We start from the raw sequence: 22279 nt of genomic DNA, 5'->3' as shown, positions 1-22279 counted from the left end.
CAATCCGGACGACCAAGCTATAAGCTAGGGGTCAAATTAGCTTCCTTTGTTTACCTCGTTTGACAGGAAGTGATTTAGCCAGATTTAACACTTTTGTCAAAATCAGAATAATGGAACGTTACTGCCATCAAGTGGAACTTCTGGGTATTACTTTGAAATCAAAAGTAAAAGGTGATGTATTGTATTTAGATCGCTGATCCCTCTTATTGCATTAAAATGACGAATTAAGAAATGGGGCATTGGCCAGCATTGGCCAGATTTGGCGACTTTTTGAATGGCAATCGAAAAATGTGAGATATGACCACAATGTCACGAAATGTCTCATTTTATAGCTCCAAGTCACTACTTTACAATGAAAAAATAATTATGATTATAGCTTGTTCCATCGTTTACTTATAAGCTTTTTAGTAGACCTTGGTTTCAGTGATAAGTCAAACCAAGGTGTACTAAAGTGCTTATAAGTAAACGAAGGAACATGCTAGGAACATTTTTTTTTTTTCGGTGTAAACTAGAGATGTGCAGCTTTAAAATGAGATATTTCGTGACATTGTGGTCATATCGCACATTATTCTATAGTCATTCAAAAAGTCAGCCAAAGTTGGCCTAAGGCACAATAAGATGATATTAAGGGTGGCCATAAGAGGGTTAACTTAAATTGTTGCTTCTGGGGGGGGGGGGGGGTCCCTGGAACAACATATTTCCAGACGGGGGTCGGCGGCCAAATACATATAATTCTGGGGGTCCTTGACATGAAAATATTTGAGAACGACGAGAAACATGAGTGTTTTTCAGAAAACTGTTCAGGGTTCAGAAGACATTTGTAGAATCGACCTCCAACTAGGGAAACCAGGAGCGACTTGGACTCCTCATGCATTGAAAGAGGCATGAGTTCAAGTCCGTAGCTCTCCCCAGGTTGGCGGAGGGTGTGTAGAGCCCAGGATCACGTTAGATGATTGACACAAAAAAGTATTATTAAAAGAAAAAGAATCAACCTCAGGTCTAAATGTGTTAACTTAACCTTTTACAAGAATATGGAGATAAAGCTATCTTCATGTCCTTCACACAGAGGACTGTGTTTCAGTGTTGTTTTAGTCGACTAAAACTAAGACGAAAAATGTTCGTCGACTACCTTTTTAACTGACGAAAACTAAATGGAAACTAAATGAAAACTAAGCTATGACGACTAAAACTAAGACTAAATATACTGACAATTTCGTCAACAAATAAAAACTAGACTAAAATGTTAGGAAGGGACTAGTGGACAAGAGATCCAGTATAAGTCATTTTACACTTGGTTGGATGCTGAAAATAGCAGATCTACAAGATCTGTGAGCTTGTAGATCGGCTATTTTCAGCAAGTGTAAAATAAGTCATGACGGCGACAAGGCCCACCAAAACACATTTTAGTCGACTAAATCACCTGTAGATTTAGTCGACTAAAATCTTATGACATTTAGTCGACTAAAACTAGACTAACACTAACACATTCCAGGTGACTAAAACTAAGTGAAAACTATTCAGGAGACTATGACTAAAACTAAAATAGAAATTTGCTGCCAAAAACAACACTGCTGTGTTTACGTTATTATTACATTATAAATACATGGTTTTATCACGGTGAAGTAATCTGGTATGTATTGAATATGAATGTTTTCAGATTGACCTCCATGACCTTAGATGACCCAGCCTACCCCTTCCTGGCCTTCTCTGGAATCCCCTCCGTCTCCTTCCACTTCACCAACCCTAACGTACGCACACACACACACACACACACGCACACACACACGCACGCACGCACGCACGCACGCACGCACGCACGCAAACAAATGTTCAAATGTTCAAGAGTCCATGTCCTATCTGCCAGTTAGACTGGAGTTCATGTCCTATCTGCCGGTCATTTTGCGACATCGGACATCGGTGTTTATTTAATCCGATGTCCCGATGTTGTTAAAAGTATTTAATGTTTACTACAGTCCATCCTGCACATAATATCACTCTCTCGGTCCTGCACCGCTGTACTGGAGAAGTATATCACCTTTTCGGTTCTGCACCGCTTAGTGGAGAAGTATATCACTCTGTCGGGTGCGCAGCGCAACTACCCCCCCCCCCACACACACACACACACACACACACACACCTCTACAGTACTACAGAGTGAGACACGGAGAGAGAGAGAGAGAGAGAGAGAGATAGAGAGGGGAGAGAGGGTGGGGGGGGGGAGAGAGAGAGAGAGAGCGAGAGAGAGAGAGCGCATATTGTCATGTGCATATTGGTTGCCAGCAGGCACGTGGCAGCAACAGCTAAGACGGTGAGCCTGTACATTTCACCCTAAAACTTCACCACAATCAAGACCATCAATTAATGACAGCTGTGAGGCTGCGAGCCTGCGTGTGACTGTCACTGTGTGTGACTGTCACTGTGTGTGGGGCTGGCTAATCCTTCCTACAGGGATGTATATTTTACATCATATATGTATGTATATATGTAACGGTTGTGTACCCGTCCCGTCATGAAAGACACACACGGAGGCACTGGGTTGGATGTTGAGGTTCTTTTATGAGGTAGCTCTGCTAATGAGTGGTTTCAAACACAGAACATAAAGGTTTAGCTCCTCCGCTGATATTGACGTCACAGCAGAGAGCTAGTCAGACTGTGTCTAGTACAGAACATCTTAATAATACTTTACATTTTACATTAAATGCATTCAGATGTCTTTTACAACAGTATTCTTCTTAACATGTGATCGTATAGTGGTTTTTGACATTAATACTTTAGAATGAATTCAAATACAATCTGTTTTAATCTTGCTTTTAACCTACAACATCCTTTTTATATTTGAAATGAAATAGAAAAGACAGTAATACATGACGGTAGCCAAAATGAAATAATAATCTGCATAACAGCACCCTCTGATGGTACACAGAAGATACAGTCGGCACCACTTTTAGGCGCGATCGTTCTAAAATGGCATCCACACAATACAATATGAACGTGTAAACATATCTGACTTAATACAGAACGTAGTGCAACAACATTTACCTGCAAATGAGTGGTTTCAGACACAGAACATAAAGGTTTAGCTCCTCCGCTGATATTGACGTCTATAAGGAAGATAACATGGTATTCAGTATCAAAATAAATAGTACTACCAACGTGAGCAACAAACACAAAACGAAAATACACTGGGACAGCATGTCCAATGCTGTTACATGACTGTGTATCATACAACAAATCTCACGTTAGCTTTTTAGTGTACTTTATAATACTTTTAGGAGGAGCTCCGGACAAGACACACTTACCACAGCAGAGAGCTAGTCAGACTGTGGGGAACTTCCGTTTCCGGTCACCTTTATAGACTACCAGTAGGGGGCGCTAAACAACCACTCATGCAGGAGGATAACCTATACAGACATATCTTAGCAGGAATTTCACTACAATAAAAAGAGTATTTCTTATACCCGTTACATATATATATATCCTACATACAACTAAAAGATCACACCTGTGTGAAGTGAGGGGTGCTAATATATTAAAGTCTAACTCATGTTGATTAGGTGATGTAATGGTGATTATGATGTCTATTGCTCAGACACTGACATAAAATTGTCAATGAGAATTTAATTTTTGGTCAATCCTGGTCACTATACTGCCTCCCCCTGGCCAGCCGGGGTGCCTGATGGAGGGGAAAAGGAACTGGTTGGAATAACGTGTTCCTTCCACGGCGTCCACGCGCTACGTCCCCCCTGTCAGGTGTAAAGGAGCAACTTGGACACTCAGGCATGAAGGAAGCATGAGTTCAAGTCCGTTGCTCTCCCCTTGTCCCCCATATATGGGGACTAGGTTGCTCTCCCCTTGTCCCCCATATATGGGGACTAGGTTGGTCTCCCCTTGTCCCCCATATATGGGGACCAGGTTGGTCTCCCCTTGTCCCCCATATATGGGGACTAGGTTGCTCTCCCCTTGTCCCCCATATATGGGGACTAGGTTGGTCTCCCCTTGTCCCCCATATATGGGGACTAGGTTGGCAGAGGGTGTGTAGAGCCCAGGATCACATTAGATAATTGACACAGGAGTGAAAAATGGGTTACAAAATTGTGGGATAAAAAATATATATTAAAAAAAAAGAGAATTAAATTTTTGTAGGACGGACATCTACACTAATAGCTGAATAATAGGAGGGCATATATACGGGTGCATTTCATTTAGAAAAAAAATGCCTTATGTGCCAAAACATTTTATTTAAATGTATTCTATTGTTAATTTAATTTAAAAAATGTATTTTGAAGTTTAGAACTTTTTTAAATCTATTTTTTATTATTGATTACGAAACATCGGTCCAAAACATCAGCATCGTATCTGCATCGGTGGTGTACGCACGCACGCGCGAGCGCACACACACACACACACACACACACACACACACACACACACACACACACACAGCCACAGCCTCAAAATACAACACAGCTCAGTGTTAGGGAACGCTGTAGCAATTTACAATTTAGGCATTTAGCAGACACTCTTAATCCAGAGTGATTTACATTAAGCAAGAACAAAAAGCATGGGAATACATCACATAAAAACATTTATCATGAAACATGCAAGAACGTAACAGTGGAATAACTATATAATTAAACTATATTATAAACTATACATATATACTATACTATGCTATACGTGTGGAAGACCCATAGATCCATAGACCCCAAGGTAGCCGCAATTAAGTAATAAATATAGCAATAGAGTTCAAAGGGTGCAGATGAAGAACAGCTGCACTAATTGGTGTCGTTAAGGCGTGCATGGCAACAGTTTGTGTCTCGTGTGATGTAACACCAGAAGATATAAGATGATGCACCGTGTTGAAAATTACTCTAGACGTCGAGAGAGAGAAGAGAGCGAGATAGATTGACAGACAGACAGACAGAGTGATGTTGTCTTGGACCGTTTCCAAAAGCAGGAGGACCAAAGCGAGTCCATCATGCTGCTGTAGCAGTGAGGAACAAACTGTATTCCTTTGGAGGCTACAGTGATGGAGGGACCTTCAACAACATGGGACAGATGGATGTCCATGTCTTCAACACAGTGTCTTTATGCTGGAAGAAGTTACCTCCAGTGGAACCAGGAAGAGGAGACCTTGAGGTTCCATCCAAGCGTTTCGGCCACACAGCTGTGTTGTTTGAAGATACAGTCTACATCTGGGGAGGATACTGGAGTGGGGAGATCTACAATGTGCTTTATGCATTTGATGTTGACGCCCACAGATGGTTCCAACCCAGGGTTTCTGGGACTGTTCCAGAGGTGAGGAGGTACCACTCAGCCTGTGTGTTGGAGAAGGTCATGTTTATCCATGGAGGAGACACCAAGCTGACTGGATACACTAATGACATGTACAAGTTGGACACCAGCAAAATGGTCTGGTCTTTAATTAACACCAGAGGAACTCCACCTCCTGCTTCATCATCTCACTCTGCCACCATCATTGGTACCAAGATGTTTGTATTCGGGGGCTGGAGGCCCCAGGGGGTCGACTACAACAGCACCAGAGTGTTTGACACAGAGACAAACGCCTGGCTGGACACACCTTCTGCACAACTTCTACCAGAAGGACGCTGGTGTCATTCAGCATTTACCTACAATGGAGAGCTGTACATATTTGGTGGCTGGATCGGTAACCAGAACTTCAATGATGTGTGGAAATTCAGTCCAGAGACCTTCTCCTGGAAGAAGGTTGAGCCCAAGGGGAAAGGACCATGTCCAATGCGTGCAGGTATGTGCTGTTGCATTGTGGGAGATCGTATCATCCTCTTTGGAGGATACAAAGTAGAACACACTATCTCTGATGAGCTGTTCATCTTAGACTTGAGTCCTTGTCTTAAGATGTTATGTAAGCTAGAAGTTATTCAGTACGCTCTGGACCAGAGCTCAGAACTCCCACACGACATCAGGTGGGAACTGGCAGCCATGGCAACCAACGACAACAGACGACAACAACAATAACAACCGAGACCACATTCCAGACGAAGGAACAGCAGAAAGTTCAAGAAATGATGGATCAACATCTCATCCCACCTGATGGTGAGCCACCTCTCAGCATCACTTACTGAGATTCAAACCTCAGGAGACTCCTTCTCTCCAGACAGGCTCTCCAACCATTCAGCTAGGCATCAAACAATGACAATTGTTCCGTCCAACACAATGCGGTGGAAACACAAACCTGTGTCTGTATGTTCCAAACTGAACACGGTGGAACTCTCTTTATTGTATATTTATTTCTATGATCTTTTTTTATTTAAAGGACCAAGCTGTCCTGAAAGGACTTGGTCTTTTATTGTTATTGTTAGTTTTTTTTCCTTCTCCTTCTTCCAAAAAAATAATAATCGCGAAAAACTCTTAAGGGTGACTGTGGCTCAGGAGGTAGAGCAGGTCGTCCAATAATCCATGGGTCGGCGGTTCAAATCCCGGCTCCTCCTGTCTACATGTCGAAGTGTCCTTGAGCAAGACACTGAACCCCAAATTGCTCCCGATGTGCTGGTTGGTACCTTGCATGGCTTCCGCCGCATTCTGTGTATGAATGTGTGTGTGAATGGGTGAATGTAATCTATGTAAAGCGCTTTGGATAAAGGCGCTATATAAATGCACCATTTACCATTTTATCTGGTACACAACAAGCTAAAAGGAATCAACACACCAGCACACCAGAGACCAGAATACTTCAAACCCAAACAAATAGTTAAAAATAGAACTACAAAATGCATGTTGGAGATTAAACAACAGATAACAGCCAGCACCAGCAACTGTTTATTTAATCACATGTGAAATATGTGGCTTACAATATGTCGGAGAAACGAGTAAAACAATAGCTGCAAGGCTGAGACAACACAAATACAATATTAACAATGCAACTAAAAGGATTGTTCAACATTACATGGCACATGGCATTGAAGCTCTAAAAGTATCTGGACTTCCACACAATCCCAACTGGACAGTATGACAAAGACGTTTTAATGGAAAACAGTGGATTAAGAACCTCAACACGGATTCTCCTGGAGGTTTAAACATGCCAAAATATTAGACAAGTTGTTTTGATTTTGTACCAAAACACATGTACATGCTAAACACACAATTCCGCCGTAGTCTGAAAACCCACCTTTTCATACTCCATCATGGCCCATAGCACTTACCCCACCCCCTTAGATAGCATTTCTGTAGACTTAGATAGCATTTGATACAGACTTATAGCATGTTATGTAGACAGCACTATAATTGCATTGTATGTAGTCATAGCACATCATAGTACATATGTATAGCATAGTAGTATATATGTATAGTTTCATTATATAGATATTCCACTGTTACTTTCTTAGCTTGCCTGCCATTGACTAAGATTTCAGTCAATTGAAGCCTAATTTTGATACTGACGCTCACTGCCATTGACTGAGATTTCAGTCAATTGAAGCCTAATTTTGATACTGACGCTCACTGCCATTGACTGAGATTTCAGTCAATTGCACTTTTATAGTGCATTCGGTCGAGCGACCCATAATGCTACTCACGTTAGCCTGTTAGCTAGCTGTGTTGTTAGCACAACATTGGATCGTCCATCTTAGATCGCCTATCCATTTCTTTCAACTGCTTTTATACTGCTAACTGACAGGAAATGGCGGCTTTTCAAAATAAGAGCTCAAATTAAAAAAAATCCTGGCCGTATTAGATCCTAATTTTTCAATAAATGCTGGCAGTAATTATATCATATTGTTTTAAAAATGGCAGCAGTAAAAGTGTTAAGCATGTTTCATGATAAATGTTTTTATGTGATGTATTCCCATGCTTTTTTGTTCATGCTTAATGTAAATCGCTCTGGATTAAGAGTGTCTGCTAAATGCCTAAATTGTAAATTGTAAACACAGCCAACAATCATGGAAATCAGACTTTGAATATAGGGGACAAATTAGCACATTCCACACCAAGCCAACCTGGGACACGAAGCAAGAGTGTACAGTGCACTGAAGTCCCCTCAGTCAACCGCCACTTGGCCACTTGGCCCTCTCTCTCTCTCTCGCTCACTCACTGCCTTGCTCTCTCCCACATTGTTAATGCTAAGTTAGTAAAGTTACACCTATTCTATGTAAATAACATGGTGAAATGTGCAGCATTGGGAGGTAAAGGGGAGACACTTTAATTGTGAAGGGACGACAGGATGAGGAAAGGTGGTGTTGTTGCTGATTGTCGAGAGTAATGGCTGCGTGTGATATTGAACAGTCAAACTATTCGTATCAATATATACGGCTGTATCAACAAAATAATGATGTCATAGGTATATGGGGGCCTCATATTTGGTCTTGAAACGGGCCTCCAGATTCCTGCCGGTACTAAGTGGTGTTGTGGTGTGTTTAGCAGACCGAGCGGTACCGGTACTACGGGACGGTCCTGGACACCCGGGACCATCTGGACTACCTGACGGGTCACCAGACCCCGGGCCTGGCGGCGTTGGCTGCCCGGCTGGCCGGCCTCGTGGCCCTGAGGCTGGCCCACGACCGCACGGTGCCGCTGGACGTGAGGCGCTACGGACGCACGCTCACCAAGACGGTCCAGACGGTCTACCGCCACGTCGCCAAGATGAAGGAGGTACGGGCACGGAGTGCACGCACGCACACACGCATGTGCACGCCACTTCAATGTCAACCGTATTGTCTGTGTTTTTCTAGGCCAATCAGCAGTGATCTGTATAGAGCGTCACAGTCCCGCCCCCTCGAGAGACCCGGGAAAATAAATCCCCGTTAATTTTTCCTCATAGACTTTTCAGAAAGTATTTATTTAAAGACGTTTAAACGCCGCGGACAAAGACAACTCTTTATTTAAAGACGTTTAAACGCCGTGGACAAAGACAACTCTTTATTTAAAGACGTTTAAACGCCGCGGACAAAGACAACTCTTTATTTAAAGACGTTTAAACGCCGCGGACAAAGACAACTCTTTATTTAAAGACGTTTAAACGCCGCGGACAAAGACAACTCTCGTCGTGACAAATCATGGCAACAAACGCAATTTTTCGTGCTGAACAAATAATTAGAAAGAAGACGAAAACGGCAGGTTACAACACTTCTTTTTGTTGTTTTTTTGTAATTATTTGTTTGGTCCAAAATATTGTGTTTGTTGTCATGATTTGTCACGACAACGAGTTGGCTTCGTACGACGCTTAAAATGTCTTTAACCCATTCTGGGAGGGAACCTTTTTTGCTCTTCTATTTTTGAAAAACCGAAGAACGACTGACATAGAAACATAGCTTTTTCAGAAAACTGTCAGGATGTAGAAGACAATTTTAGAATCTGATCTCAGGTCAGAATGGGTTAAATAAATACTTTTTGAAATGCCTATGGGAAAAATGCATTGGGAATTATTTCCTGGGCCTGGCGTCGTTCTGAAAGGGGGCGGGACTGCGACGCTCTATTGTCTGTGTTTCCAGGCCGGTCATGTGATCCGTATTGTCTGTGTTTCCAGGCCGGTCATGTGATCCGTATTGTCTGTGTTTCCAGGCCGGTCATGTGATCCGTATTGTCTGTGTTTCCAGGCCCGTCATGTGATCCGTATTGTCTGTGTTTCCAGGCCCGTCATGTGATCCGTATTGTCTGTGTTTCCAGGCCGGTCATGTGATCCGTATTGTCTGTGTTTCCAGGCCGGTCATGTGATCCGTATTGTCTCTGTTTCCAGGCCAGTCTCAGTCCTGATTGGCTCAGCAGTGCCAGAGGGGCGTTCCAGCGGGCGGCCGATGACCTCATGACCTCCATGACCAACTCTGACCTCAGTGACCCCGAGACCTGCCGCGTGCTCAACGACAGGATCATGACGGTATTATAATTACAATTACTATTACTATTACTGTTACTGTCACACTTTGTCCTAGTGTGAATGAAGGTAGTGTGGGCCCAAAAATGACACTGAACCAGCTCAAAAATAGTGAAAAGTACTGAAAAACCAAGTCTTTTGATGAACAATCAATACGTTTTAAATTCACCTTGCAGAGTTCACATGAAAGAGTCGTTCCAACAAACGGCATACAAAAATAAGTACTATACTGTAAATCCCTGGAACATGTGACACGTTTAAAACTAAACACCATGTGTGTAATAATAAAATGCCAAATGTTTATGAATGGTCATAAAATACAGTAGAACACGAGTTCACTCAAACACCTCACGAGAACACCTAGTGTTCAAATTCTAAACACCTATATGACTGACTTTGATTGTAAAAACTAAACACGTTTATGTGTTTAAAAAGTGTTACAGGGATTAAACATTCTGTTTATAATCTAAACACTGTGACACGTTTAAAAAGTGTTACAAATAAGTGTTTAATACTGTTTATAACCTAAACGCTTGGGTTTAGTGTGACAGCCCACTGGCCAGGTTGGCTCTATGGAGGTCTGCTCTGCACCCTGTGGTGCAGTCCTACACTGATTGCCCGGGCAGTGGCAGGTGCTCCTTATAAAGGCAGTATAGTTGCTCCCTTCAATGAAGTCAACAATCAATTATCAATCAACAAATACAAAAATAAATAATGTCAAACTAAACTCATTTTCTGCAAGTTCAAACTCTGTTGGTTGTCTTCAGTCTCAGTGGCAGGGTGAACTGCCACTATTACTATTACTATTACAAACCCATTTAGGCCTGACGTCGAATTAAAAAAAATCATGACAATTTTCTGAAAGATTTGAGGCACATTTTAATGATTTTTCAAAAATAGCATACCTACAAGCTCATAGCGCGCCACTCGGTGGCGCGATATGAGCTTGTAGATCTGCTATTTTTCAATAGCTAAATTATAACATAATGTTTAAAACACCAAAAGGGGTTCCCGCCCAAAATGGGTTAATTAACGCAATCAGCGACGGGATTTCTTTAAAAAATAACAGCTCAGGGTGCTGGGAAGATACGTCTCTGAAAAGAGTTCCGGAGAAAAAACCGGGAGACATATTTTTTTCTTGCTTGCCTCGCTAAGATTACGATGTAAGTCGCTGATGATCCCTCGCGTTCGTATTTTTGAACGAGAGGCAGGTGAGAAGTCACAAATTAAGAGCGTAGAATATCCCATAATAACTGATGTTAAAATACAGCAGCGTAGACCTGCCCTTTATGTCCATTCCTATAATAACTGATTTTAAAATACAGCAGCGTAGACCTGCCCTTTGTGTTCCATTCCTATAATAACTGATGTTAAAATACAGCAGTGTAGACCTGCCCTTTGTGTTCCATTCCTATAATAACTGATGTTAAAATACAGCAGTGTAGACCTGCCCTTTGTGTTCCATTCCTATAATAACTGATGTTAAAATACAGCAGCGTAGACCTGCCCTTTGTGTTCCATTCCTATAATAACTGATGTTAAAATACAGCAGTGTAGACCTGCCCTTTGTGTTCCATTCCTATAATAACTGATGTTAAAATACAGCAGCGTAGACCTGTCCTGTGTGTTCCATTCCTATAATAACTGATGTTAAAATACAGCAGCGTAGACCTGCCCTTTGTGTTCCATTCCTATAATAACTGATGTTAAAATACAGCAGCGTAGACCTGCCCTTTATGTTCCATTCCTATAATAACTGATTTTAAAATACAGCAGCGTAGACCTGCCCTTTGTGTTCCATTCCTATAATAACTGATGTTAAAATACAGCAGCGTAGACCTGCCCTTTGTGTTCCATTCCTATAATAACTGATGTTAAAATACAGCAGCGTAGACCTGCCCTTTGTGTTCCATTCCTATAATAACTGATGTTAAAATACAGCAGCGTAGACCTGTCCTGTGTGTTCCATTCCTATAATAACTGATGTTAAAATACAGCAGCGTAGACCTGCCCTTTGTGTTCCATTCCTATAATAACTGATGTTAAAATACAGCAGTGTAGACCTGCCCTTTGTGTTCCATTCCTATAAGCCAATAATGCTGCTAAACTCTAATCATTAATCAGCTCAACTGACGATATTTATAAAGTTCTCAAATCTTTCTATTAACGTCTAGGTGTGATGTCGTGCTCATTTCAGCACGTCTGGAGAGCCTGTTTCAACCAATTGCCGATTGAAGAACGACTGACATAGAAACATAGCCTTTTCAGAAAACTGTCAGGATGTAGAAGACACTTTTTAGAATCTGATCTCGGGTCAGAATGGGTTAACACTGTGTGTGTGTGTGTGTGTGTGTGTGTGTGTGTGTGTGTGTGTGTGTGTGTGTGTGTTCTCCAGGTGGAACACTCCCTCCTCTCCCCCTACGTCTCGGTCAGAGACGCTCCGTACCGCCACCTGCTGTTCGGCCGAGGCGACCACACCCTGGAGGCGGTCGCCGCGGCCACGGACCCCGCCGCGCTGCGCACGCAGCTCGCCCTCGCCACGTCCACCCTGCAGGGGGCAGCGCACGCCATGGGGAGGGGCTGTGGGAGGGGCACGACGTCTAGAGCGGGAGGGGGAGGGGGGGGAGAGAGAGAGAGAGACCCCCAGAGGTCATACAAATTGGTCTAGAGGGGGGGGGGGAGAGAGGGAGAGAGAGAGAGAGAGAGAGGGGGAGAGAGAGGGGGAGAGGGGGAGGGAGAGGGGGAGAGAGAGAGGGGGCAGGGGAGGGGAGAGAGAGAGAGGGCGGGAGGGGGAGGGGGAGAGAGAGGGAGAGAGGGAGAGAGGGGGATAGAGAGAGAGGGAGAGAGGGAGGGGGAGAGAGAGAGAGAGAGAGAGGGGGAGAGAGAGAGAGGGAGAGGGGGGGAGGGGGAGAGAGGGGGAGAGAGAGAGAGAGGGAGGGGGGAGAGGGGGAGAGAGAGAGGGAGGGGGAGAGAGAGAGAGGGAGAGAGAGAGATAGAGAGAGAGAGAGGGAGAGGGAGGGAGGGGGAGAGAGAGGGGGGAGGGGGAGAGAGGGGGAGGGGGAGAGAGAGAGGGGGGGGGGGGAGAGAGAGAGAGGGGGGGGGGAGGAGGAGAGAGAGGGGTCAGAGAGAGAGAGAGAGACCCAGAGGTCATACAAATGGGTCTAGAGCGGGGGAGGGGGGAGAGAGAGAGGGAGGGGAACCCAGAGGTCATAAAAATGTTTTTTTTTTTTTATCAATCACTAATTGCACTTCAGCACAAGCAGATATCTACCCCCCCCCCCCCCCCCCCTTTTTTTCTCCTCGTTGCACTAACGACCCCCCCCCCCCCCCGACCTCTGATGACCTTTAATTCATACTTGAATTATGGTCTCATCAGTGGCATCAGAGTCCACTATCCTAATTAATATCCTTACAATCAATGTCTCATCGGTGGCAGAAGTCCACTGTATGACATGCCATATTTGTCCTTGTTTTGTTTTTTTATACAGAGTCATTTAATATTCCATACTAACTGTTGTTAAGTTATGGGGAGCAGAGCCTTCCATACTTGTTGACGGTTATATCGTCTTCTGTGTGTTCTGAGAGCGGCTGCCTCTGCTAGACCAGACCAGACCCAGACCCAGACCCAGACCAAGACCCAGACCAGACCCGACTCGGACCCAGATCAGACTCAGAACCAGACTCAGACCCAGAACCAGACCCAGCCCAGACGTCCAAACCAAACGCCGTCCTGTGAGAACAGAGGCGCTGTTTCAATGTTTATGTTTATTTTCGAGTGTCATTTAATTTATTATCGGGAGCAGTGCCTTCCATAATCCTCAGGCCTATTATCGGAAGCAGGGCCTTCCATAATCCTCAGGCCTATTATCGGAAGCAGGGCCTTCCATAATGTCAAAGAAGTGGACGGTAGTTTTTGCCTACCAGTGTGTGTGATTGTGCGTGTGTGCGTTTGTAAAGTGTCCCCCTATAGAGCGCCGCAGTCCCTCCCCCTTTCAGAACGACGAGTGGCCCAGGAAATGAATCGCAATGCATTGTTCCTATAGGCATTTCGTAAAGAATTTATTTAAAGACGGTTACGCCGCGGACAAATGCCAACTCGGATCGTGACAAATCACGACAATGAACACAATGTTTGGGGCAGATCAAATAATTTATAAGAAGAAAAACAAAACAAATAGTGTTGTCTCCTGACTTTATTTTCTTCTTTCTAATGATTTGATCGGCCCCAAAATATTGTGTTCATTGTCATGATTTGGCACGATCCGAGTTGTCTTTGTCGGCAGCGTAACCGTCTTTAAATAAATACTTTAAGAAATGCCTATGAGGAAATTGAACGGCGATTTCTTTTCCGGGTCTCTCGAGGGGGCGGGACTGCGACGCTCTATAGACGTAGCCGGTATGAAGTGTCCCTCTCGTGCATCGAGGCGTCGCTTGCATCTTTTCTTTAAAGATGAGCTTGTAGATCGGGTGGGTTTTTTTTTTGCGACGGCTACATGTGTGAGGGGGGGCACGTATCCGGGGTGCACTGTCTTAGCCTGGTTAATAAACCAGACCGAATGGTTTATTAAAGGACAACTATAGTTTTTTTCAACCAAGGTTCATGTTTTAGGTTGTTATTAGAGAAACTAAAAGGTGAGTGTTAATTCTCTTTCATTTGCTGCTTTCCTTCGTTTTGGGGATTTTAGCAGTTTTTGACAGGGGGGCGGGGGCATTCGAGCATGGGGCTAAATATGTATTTTTTTACAAAATATTATGGTGATTAATTTTTTTATTATTTACCGGTACTATAGTCCTAATAAACCCCAAGAAATTACATCTGGCCACAAAAGATCACAGGATCTATTGCATGTGACAAACTGACATATTGAGCCTATACACACCTATAAGCCTTTCCCCAGTAGGCTACCTTCACATTCAGTAGATCATGTGATCTTCTGTGGCCAGATGTAATTTCCTGGGGTTTATTAGGACTATAGTAAATAATGAATAAAGAAATCACCATCAAATTTGGTAAAAAAAAATACATATTTAGCCCCATGCTCGAATGCCCCCGCCCCCCTGTCAAAAACTGCTAAAATCCCCAAAACGAAAGAAAGCAGCAAATAAAAGAAAATTAACACTCACCTTTTAGTTTCTCTAATAACAACCTAAAACATGAACCTTGGTTGAAAAAAACTAAAGTTGTCCTTTAACCAGGCTAGCACTGTCTCCCATATTTCACTGAAGGGTGAACAACTTATCGGGAACAGAGATTTCCCAGAGTTATTTATTTTATTTTGTGTTTCTAACTTATCGGGAACAGAGATTTCCCAGAGTTTCATGTTTATTTTTTTACAATTTACAATTTAGGCATTTATCAGACGCTCTTAATCCAGAGCGATTTACATTAAGCAATCAGAAAAAAGCATGGCAATACATCACATATATAATATTTTTGTTTCTAACTTATCGGGAACAGAGATTTCCCAGAGTTTTATTTTGTATTTCTAACTTATCGGGAACAGAGATTTCTCAGAGTTTTATTGTTATGTATTTGTCTTTTATCTCTAGTATCAACACATTCAATATGTGGATTATTAATGGCTTCATTGCTTTGTTTGGGCTGACGTTACGTTTCTCCTTTTTAAAAACTCCTTTTACCCTCCAGAAAAACCTGGGCTGAAATCCTTGATTGTGCGTCTGGTTTCATCGTCATAATGAACCAATACGGTCCATGTGTCGTTTGGGTAATATTTGTTCTAGTTCATGGATTATCTTCGATTTGTATTTAATTTTCTTCATGAACATTTACTGAAGGAAAATAAATCATTGGATTTTGTTTAAAAATAGTTCAAATAGCTGATCTACAAGCTCACAACGTGGTAGATGTAGATTGGCTAGTTGTACTATTTTTTTAAATGATTTTCTAAATAGTAAAACATTGATAAATAAGTTTAGGGATAAGGGACAAGGGATAAGGGACAAATCATGACAATGAACACAATATTTTGGGCCAAACAAATAATTAGAAAGTAGAAAAAACGGCAGGTTACAACACTTTTTTTGTTTTTCTTCTTATAAATTATTTGATCGGCCCCAAAACATTTTTCTTTTTTTTTTATAACTTTGTTTATTGGTTTTTTTCACAGAAGCATTATTGAGATAGAGTTTGAAAAAGAATAATTAACATTAACAGCTTCTCTTAAATAAACCCCACAAGTATGACATAAAAGAGTAAACACTTTGAATTTTCACCCCAAAGAAAAAGGACAACAGAAAACAAGACAAACAAACCTTAAATACAAGATCAGTAAAAGTTGAAAAATAAAAGTCAGACAAAAACAGACAAAACAACATCCTATATAAAAATAAACATAGGTACATCCATAATCCAATCCAATACAATCCATACAATCCAATCACAGTATAAGCTACTTTTAAAACAAAAGTCCAGCAGACCTCACTCATCCCCAAGCAGAGATGGATTCAAATTCTGAATGAATTGAAAGAATGGACCCCATATCCTCCCAAACCTATCGGAAGAACCATTCAAGGAGTGTCTAATCTTCTCCAGTTTTACACAGTACAAGGTGTCCCTAACCAAATGAGTGTGAGAAGGGGAAGTGGGCGATTTCCAGTTGGTCAGAATTAGTCTCCTCGCTAACAAAGTGACAAAGGCCAAAACATCCCTCTCTGGTTTGGAGAGCGACGGTATTGAGGGAAAAACACCAAACAGGGCCCCCAAAGGTGTGGGGCCCCAAAACATTGTGTTCGTTGTCATGATTTGTCACGATCCGAGTTGGCTTTGTCCGCGGCGTAACCGTCTTTAAATAAATACTTTAGGAAGAGCCTATGGGAGAAATGAATAGAGAACCATTTCCTGGGCCACTCGTTGTTCTGAAAAGGGGAGGGACTGCGACGCTCTATTTATTGTGTCGACCAGAAGCAGAAACCACTGGTTGCTGGAGTAAACCATTCTAACAAACTGTCGAAGTTATTTCCACAGAGTCGGCACACGTTGGTTTTGTTCTTAGACGGTGTGGTGGGTTCTTCAGCCATTCTCCTCATTTTCCTCGCATTATAACCTCGTTTGAAGTTCCACCGGTAATGATTTCCTCACGGTGTTATCTTGAGGGGTACACACGGCTCAGAGCCCTGACGTCACATCAGGGTGTTATCTTGAGGGGTGCACACCGCTCAGAGTCCTCACGTCACATCAGGGTGTTATCTTGAGGGGTGCACACACCGCTCAGAGCCCTGACGTCACATCAGGGTGTTATCTTGAGGGGTGCACACACCGCTCAGAGTCCTGACGTCACATCAGGGTGTTATCTTGAGGGGTGCACACACCGCTCAGAGTCCTGACGTCACACTTTTAGACCAGTGCAGCCCAGCATGCGTAAATCCAGGCTTTCATTTGTCGCGCAGACGAAATGAAAGCCTGGATATCGAGGCTACGCTAAGGGCTAAGGGATAAGGGCTAAGGGATAAGGGTGGCACAAGATGTGTTGTTCCATCATTTAAATTAGTCAATCTTCATCAGCAGGACTGGCTCCTGTGTTCCGTTGGCCTACATGTATGTTTTATCATTCCGTCATCATTACTCACATGTTTCTACATCAGGGGTGGGCAACTGGCGGCCCGGGGGCCACATGCGGCCCCCCACCTTCACTTATATGCGGCCCGCATGTTAATATCAGAATACTGATATAGTGTTGATTTCAGCTGTTTACAATTCCAAATCCGCTTTAATGACTTCATGCCTAGTATTAAATGACTAGTACTTAATGACTAGTATTAAAATGTTATTGTCTTTTTGTGTCCACTGTAGTTATGTTAACAGTTCATAAAGTTGACATAACTATAACTAAATCCATTTGAAATTAAATTAAAAAAAGGTTACTTTTCAGGATTCCAATTCAAAAATGGCAAAAAAAATATTCAGTTTTTCAATTCAAATATAGCAAAAATATAGCTGATCTACAAGCTCAAAATGCGTCGCATTGCGACGCGTTTTGAGCTTGTAGATCGGCTATTTTTGCTACGACTAACATGCACTGTGGCCCTGCAGGTGTGAGTGTGGAAATATATTGGCCCTCGCCATTGTCAAAGTTGCCCACCCCTGTATTCTATACATGTATGGTTTATTATTCTGTCATCTTTACTCACATGTTTCTTCTGCTGTTATGATTATTGTTATATACTTATACAATGATAAATAAACGCTTTAGCTTTGGCAACATCTTTGTTTGTTTATAATTATTTTCCCTGTGGTTGTATTGTCAGTGTCCACCACCAGAGGGCGCTGTAGACCATGGTAAGTATTTGTTTTAGCACAATCCTTTCACACAGCTGTGGTGTGGTGTGGGGGTGGGGGTGGGTGTGTGTGTGTGGGGGGGTGTGTGTGTGCGGGCATTGAAAAGGGGAGCAGTGATTCTCAACCTATTTTTTACAGTCTATGTTCTCAACCCGTTTAATTTCAAGGACCCCCAGTTTGACATGCATTAGTCTATGGACCCCCATTGAATGGCATTTATATCTCTGGGACCCTATATGGACCACTATATGATGAATTCCTGTTCTGTTCTTTAGCTACATAGAAGTGTATATTTGTATGTCTCTAAATGTTTTGATGAATTGAACAATGTGGACCCTGTTGTAAACAAGTGTAATGCTTAATTGGGTCGTCCACTCACAGTTAACAGTCTTTGTATTGAGTTTGTGCTTAAAATGTACTGTAAATTCTACAAACTGTTAATAAATATTTCAATCAATCAATCAAACCCCCAATTTATGTTAAAATCAATGTTAATTTAACTCTGAGAGTGATACAAATGGAACCAAATGGACCTCTCAGAGTCACAGACCCATAAGGGGTCCATTCGGTTCCAATTAACTATCATTCAGCTGGGGACCCCCTGGAACTCCCTCGAGGACCCCTGGGGGTCCCCGGACCCCACTTTGGGAACCACTGATCTACATTATACAATATGTATGCATAACAAAATATATATTGTAGCCTTACATGTAAAATATATAATTATAGTTGATGTAGCCTACATGTAAAATATATAAAGACAACAATGAAGAGATAACATAAGAGACAAATTAATTGCATTATTTTAGTAGTTCTAATTGTCGACCGATAGAAAGTGTCTCAACAGTCAATTAATGATTTAACTTGATGTTAATTAATTGTCATTGGAAACGTGCGGTGCTCTTTAAGGGTGCGCATGCGCACCACAGTGACGCTCTGTAATCCCTGCAGACGGACAGACGCACCGAGAGAGAGAGAGAGAGACACACACACACACACACAGAGAGAGAGAGAGAGAGACACACACACACACACGGAGAGAGAGAGAGAGAGAGACGGAATAAACATGAAGTGAATCCTATAGATTCCGTTAGAAAGACAGACAGAGAAGCTGAACATTAGAACCGTTATACTATATAAATACTACAGACACACACAGAACGTCTTCATTGGAACCTCTTTTATAGACGCAGTGGCTTCATATAATATATTTCAGCTAGTCATGCAATTCATTCATTCCTTAAAAAAGCGACGTGAGGAGGAACTGTACATGTGTTCACATCCAGACCTACAGTAATAACAGTAACCCGGCCATGCTGTCAACGACATTAACAACATAAGGTCAGTAGAATGAGTTACGTCTTATAATTTGTACGTCTCTAAATGTTTTGATGAATTGAACAAGGTGGACCCTGTTGTAAACGAGCGTAGCCTATAATAATGCTGTATAGGTGTCGTCCACTCACAGTTAATAGTCTTTGTATAGCCTATATTGAGTTGTGCTTGAAATGTAGTAGGCCTACTGTAATTCCGCAAACTGTTAATACATATTTCAATCAATCAATTCCCTGTACGCTCATCCTGTAGCAAAATGAGCGTAGGGACTGAGGGAACATATTTATAGACGTCTATAGTTATATGTCTGTGTGATATGATATGACATAATTTATATCCCATTATTATGATTAGAACCACGTGACATACAATATTATAAGCATTCCTTCTCCTGTTGTTATACTGCACTGCATGGCTTTTATTCTTCTTGTTATGAACATTATTTATAATTTTATTTACATGTGTTGACTAATATAATTCACTGCAGAAGATGAAAGGAAAGGTACTATGTTTACCCTGCAGGGTAACTGGACTAAGGAAAGGAAAGGTACCCCATGTTTACCCAGGGTAACTGGACTAAGGAAAGGAAAGGTACTATGTTTACCCAGGGTAACTGGACTAAGGAAAGGAAAGGTACCATGTTTACCCAGGGTAACTGGACTAAGGAAAGGAAAGGTACCATACCATGTTTACCCAGGGTAACTGGACTAAGGAAAGGAAAGGTAGGCTACTATGTTTACCCAGGGTAACTGGACTAAGGAAAGGAAAGGTACTATGTTTACCCAGGGTACCTGGACTAAGGAAAGGAAAGGTACCATGTTTACCCAGGGTAACTGGACTAAGGAAATGAAAGGTACCATGTTTACCCAGGGTAACTGGACTAAGGAAAGGAAAGGTACCATGTTTACCCAGGGTAACTGGACTAAGGAAAGGAAAGGTACTATGTTTACCCAGGGTAACTGGACTAAGGAAAGGTACCATATGTTTACCCAGGGTAACTGGACTAAGGAAAGGAAAGGTACCATGTTTACCCAGGGTAACTGGACTAAGGAAAGGAAAGGTACTATGTTTACCCAGGGTAACTGGACTAAGGAAAGGAAAGGTACTATGTTTACCCAGGGTAACTGGACTAAGGAAAGGAAAAGTACTATGTTTACCCAGGGTAACTGGACTAAGGAAAGGAAAGGTACTATGTATATACCCAGGGTAACTGGACTAAGGAAAGGAAAGGTATTATGTTTACCCAGGGTAACTGGACTAAGGAAAGGAAAGGTACTATGTTTAACCAGGGTAACTGGACTAAGGAAAGGAAAGGAAAGGTACTATGTTTACCCTGCAGGGTAACTGGACTAAGGAAAGGAAAGGTACTATGTTTACCCAGGGTAACTGGACTAAGGAAAGGTACTATTTTTACCCAGGGTAACTGGACTAAGGAAAGGAAAGGTACTATGTTTACCCAGGGTAACTGGACTAAGTAAAGGAAAGGTACTATGTTGTTTACCCAGGGTAACTGGACTAAGGAAAGGAAAGGTACTATGTTCACCCAGGGTAACTGGACTAAGGAAAGGAAAGGTACTATGTTTACCCTGCAGGGTAACTAGACTAAGGAAAGGAAAGGTACTATGTTTACCCAGGGTAACTGTAGGACTAAGCTCAAGAACTTGTTTACAGCCAGGCCCTGCTCATAGAACATTTCATGGTAGGGGGGCCTTGTCCAAGGGCACTTCAGCGGTGGTAATTTTAACGTGCCGGTCCAGGGATACGAACTAGCGACCTTCCGATATCAAGACCGCTCCGCAAACCGTTCGGTCACCGCTGCCCCGAAATGATTCGATGCATGATTCAGTCGTTTAATTCAGTGGTTAATTGCCATTCAAACTTTTCCATGCCAATTAAAAGACTCCCACATTGACAGTCTATAATTAATTAGCCCATTTGAAAAGATATGCCTGCAGGCACTCCGAATAAAGAGAAGATGTGTACGGGTCTCTATAGCAGTGATTCTCAACCTGTTTCATTTCAAAGACCCCCTCAGTTTGACATGCTTTAGTCTATACGGACCCCCCATTTAATGGCATTTCTGTCTCTGGGACCCCCAATTTATATTGTTAAAATCAATGTTATAATTTAACTCGTTGTTTTGTTGCGTCCCTTAACTATAAACTGTGTTTTGGGATGCAAAATGCACCCTATTTTAATCCGACTATAGAATGAACACTGCCAACCCCTTTTGGTACCGTGTTAGCATTACGTTATGCTCTAATCTATTGAAAAATAGCAGACCTACGAGCTCGTAGCGCGCCACTCGGTGGCGCGCTACGAGCTCGTATAGGTCTGCTATTTTTGAAAAGTCGAAGAACGACTGACATAGAAACGTAGCTTTTTCAGAAAACTGTCTGGATGTAGAAGACATTTTTTAGAATCTGATCTCAGGTCAGAATGGGTTAATGTTCCAATTCAATCACTACAACTAACTCCTTCCTCACCATCACACACACACACACACACACGCACAGACATGGCCTCCCTTTATGATCTAAGACTCTCTCTCTTTCTCTAGGTGCTGGTTGGGGGTCCGTAACTCCATCGAGGTGACCCCCCCCCCCCCCCCCCCCCGCCCCGCCCCCCCCCCTTCATGTCACTCCCAGCGTTGGCTCTGGGCCGTCTCTCCCAGCCCAGCACGGTAAGGGTCTGTCCCCGATTTTTACGATTTTACGATTTTCCAAACCTGATTTACGATTTTCCCAAAACCCATTTACGATTTACGATACCCGATTTTCCAAACCCCATTTTACGATTGTAAA

General features: G+C 42.5%; 1 protein-coding gene across 1 annotated transcript in view; it reads left to right on the top strand.

Annotated features, from left to right (window-relative positions):
• tfr1b (transferrin receptor 1b) overlaps positions 1-22070 on the top strand; it is a gene marked incomplete at its 3' end in the record, with an annotated part of 48992 nt that extends 26922 nt beyond the window's left edge. Inside the window, exons 12-17 of the mRNA XM_083777634.1 lie at positions 1658-1748; positions 8395-8625; positions 9710-9847; positions 12240-12426; positions 13430-13576; positions 22036-22070. Of these exons, the coding sequence (XP_083633760.1) occupies positions 1658-1748; positions 8395-8625; positions 9710-9847; positions 12240-12426; positions 13430-13576; positions 22036-22070 (829 nt within the window). The remainder of the gene's footprint in view (positions 1-1657; positions 1749-8394; positions 8626-9709; positions 9848-12239; positions 12427-13429; positions 13577-22035) is intronic.
• Between the last annotated feature and the right edge of the window lie 209 nt (positions 22071-22279).

This window comes from Protomyctophum parallelum (genome assembly GCF_964188405.1).
Source record: "Protomyctophum parallelum genome assembly, chromosome: 12".
Lineage (NCBI taxonomy): Eukaryota > Metazoa > Chordata > Actinopteri > Myctophiformes > Myctophidae > Protomyctophum > Protomyctophum parallelum.
Note: the sequence above shows the minus strand (reverse complement) of the source record. Positions and strands in the feature narration are given on the sequence as shown.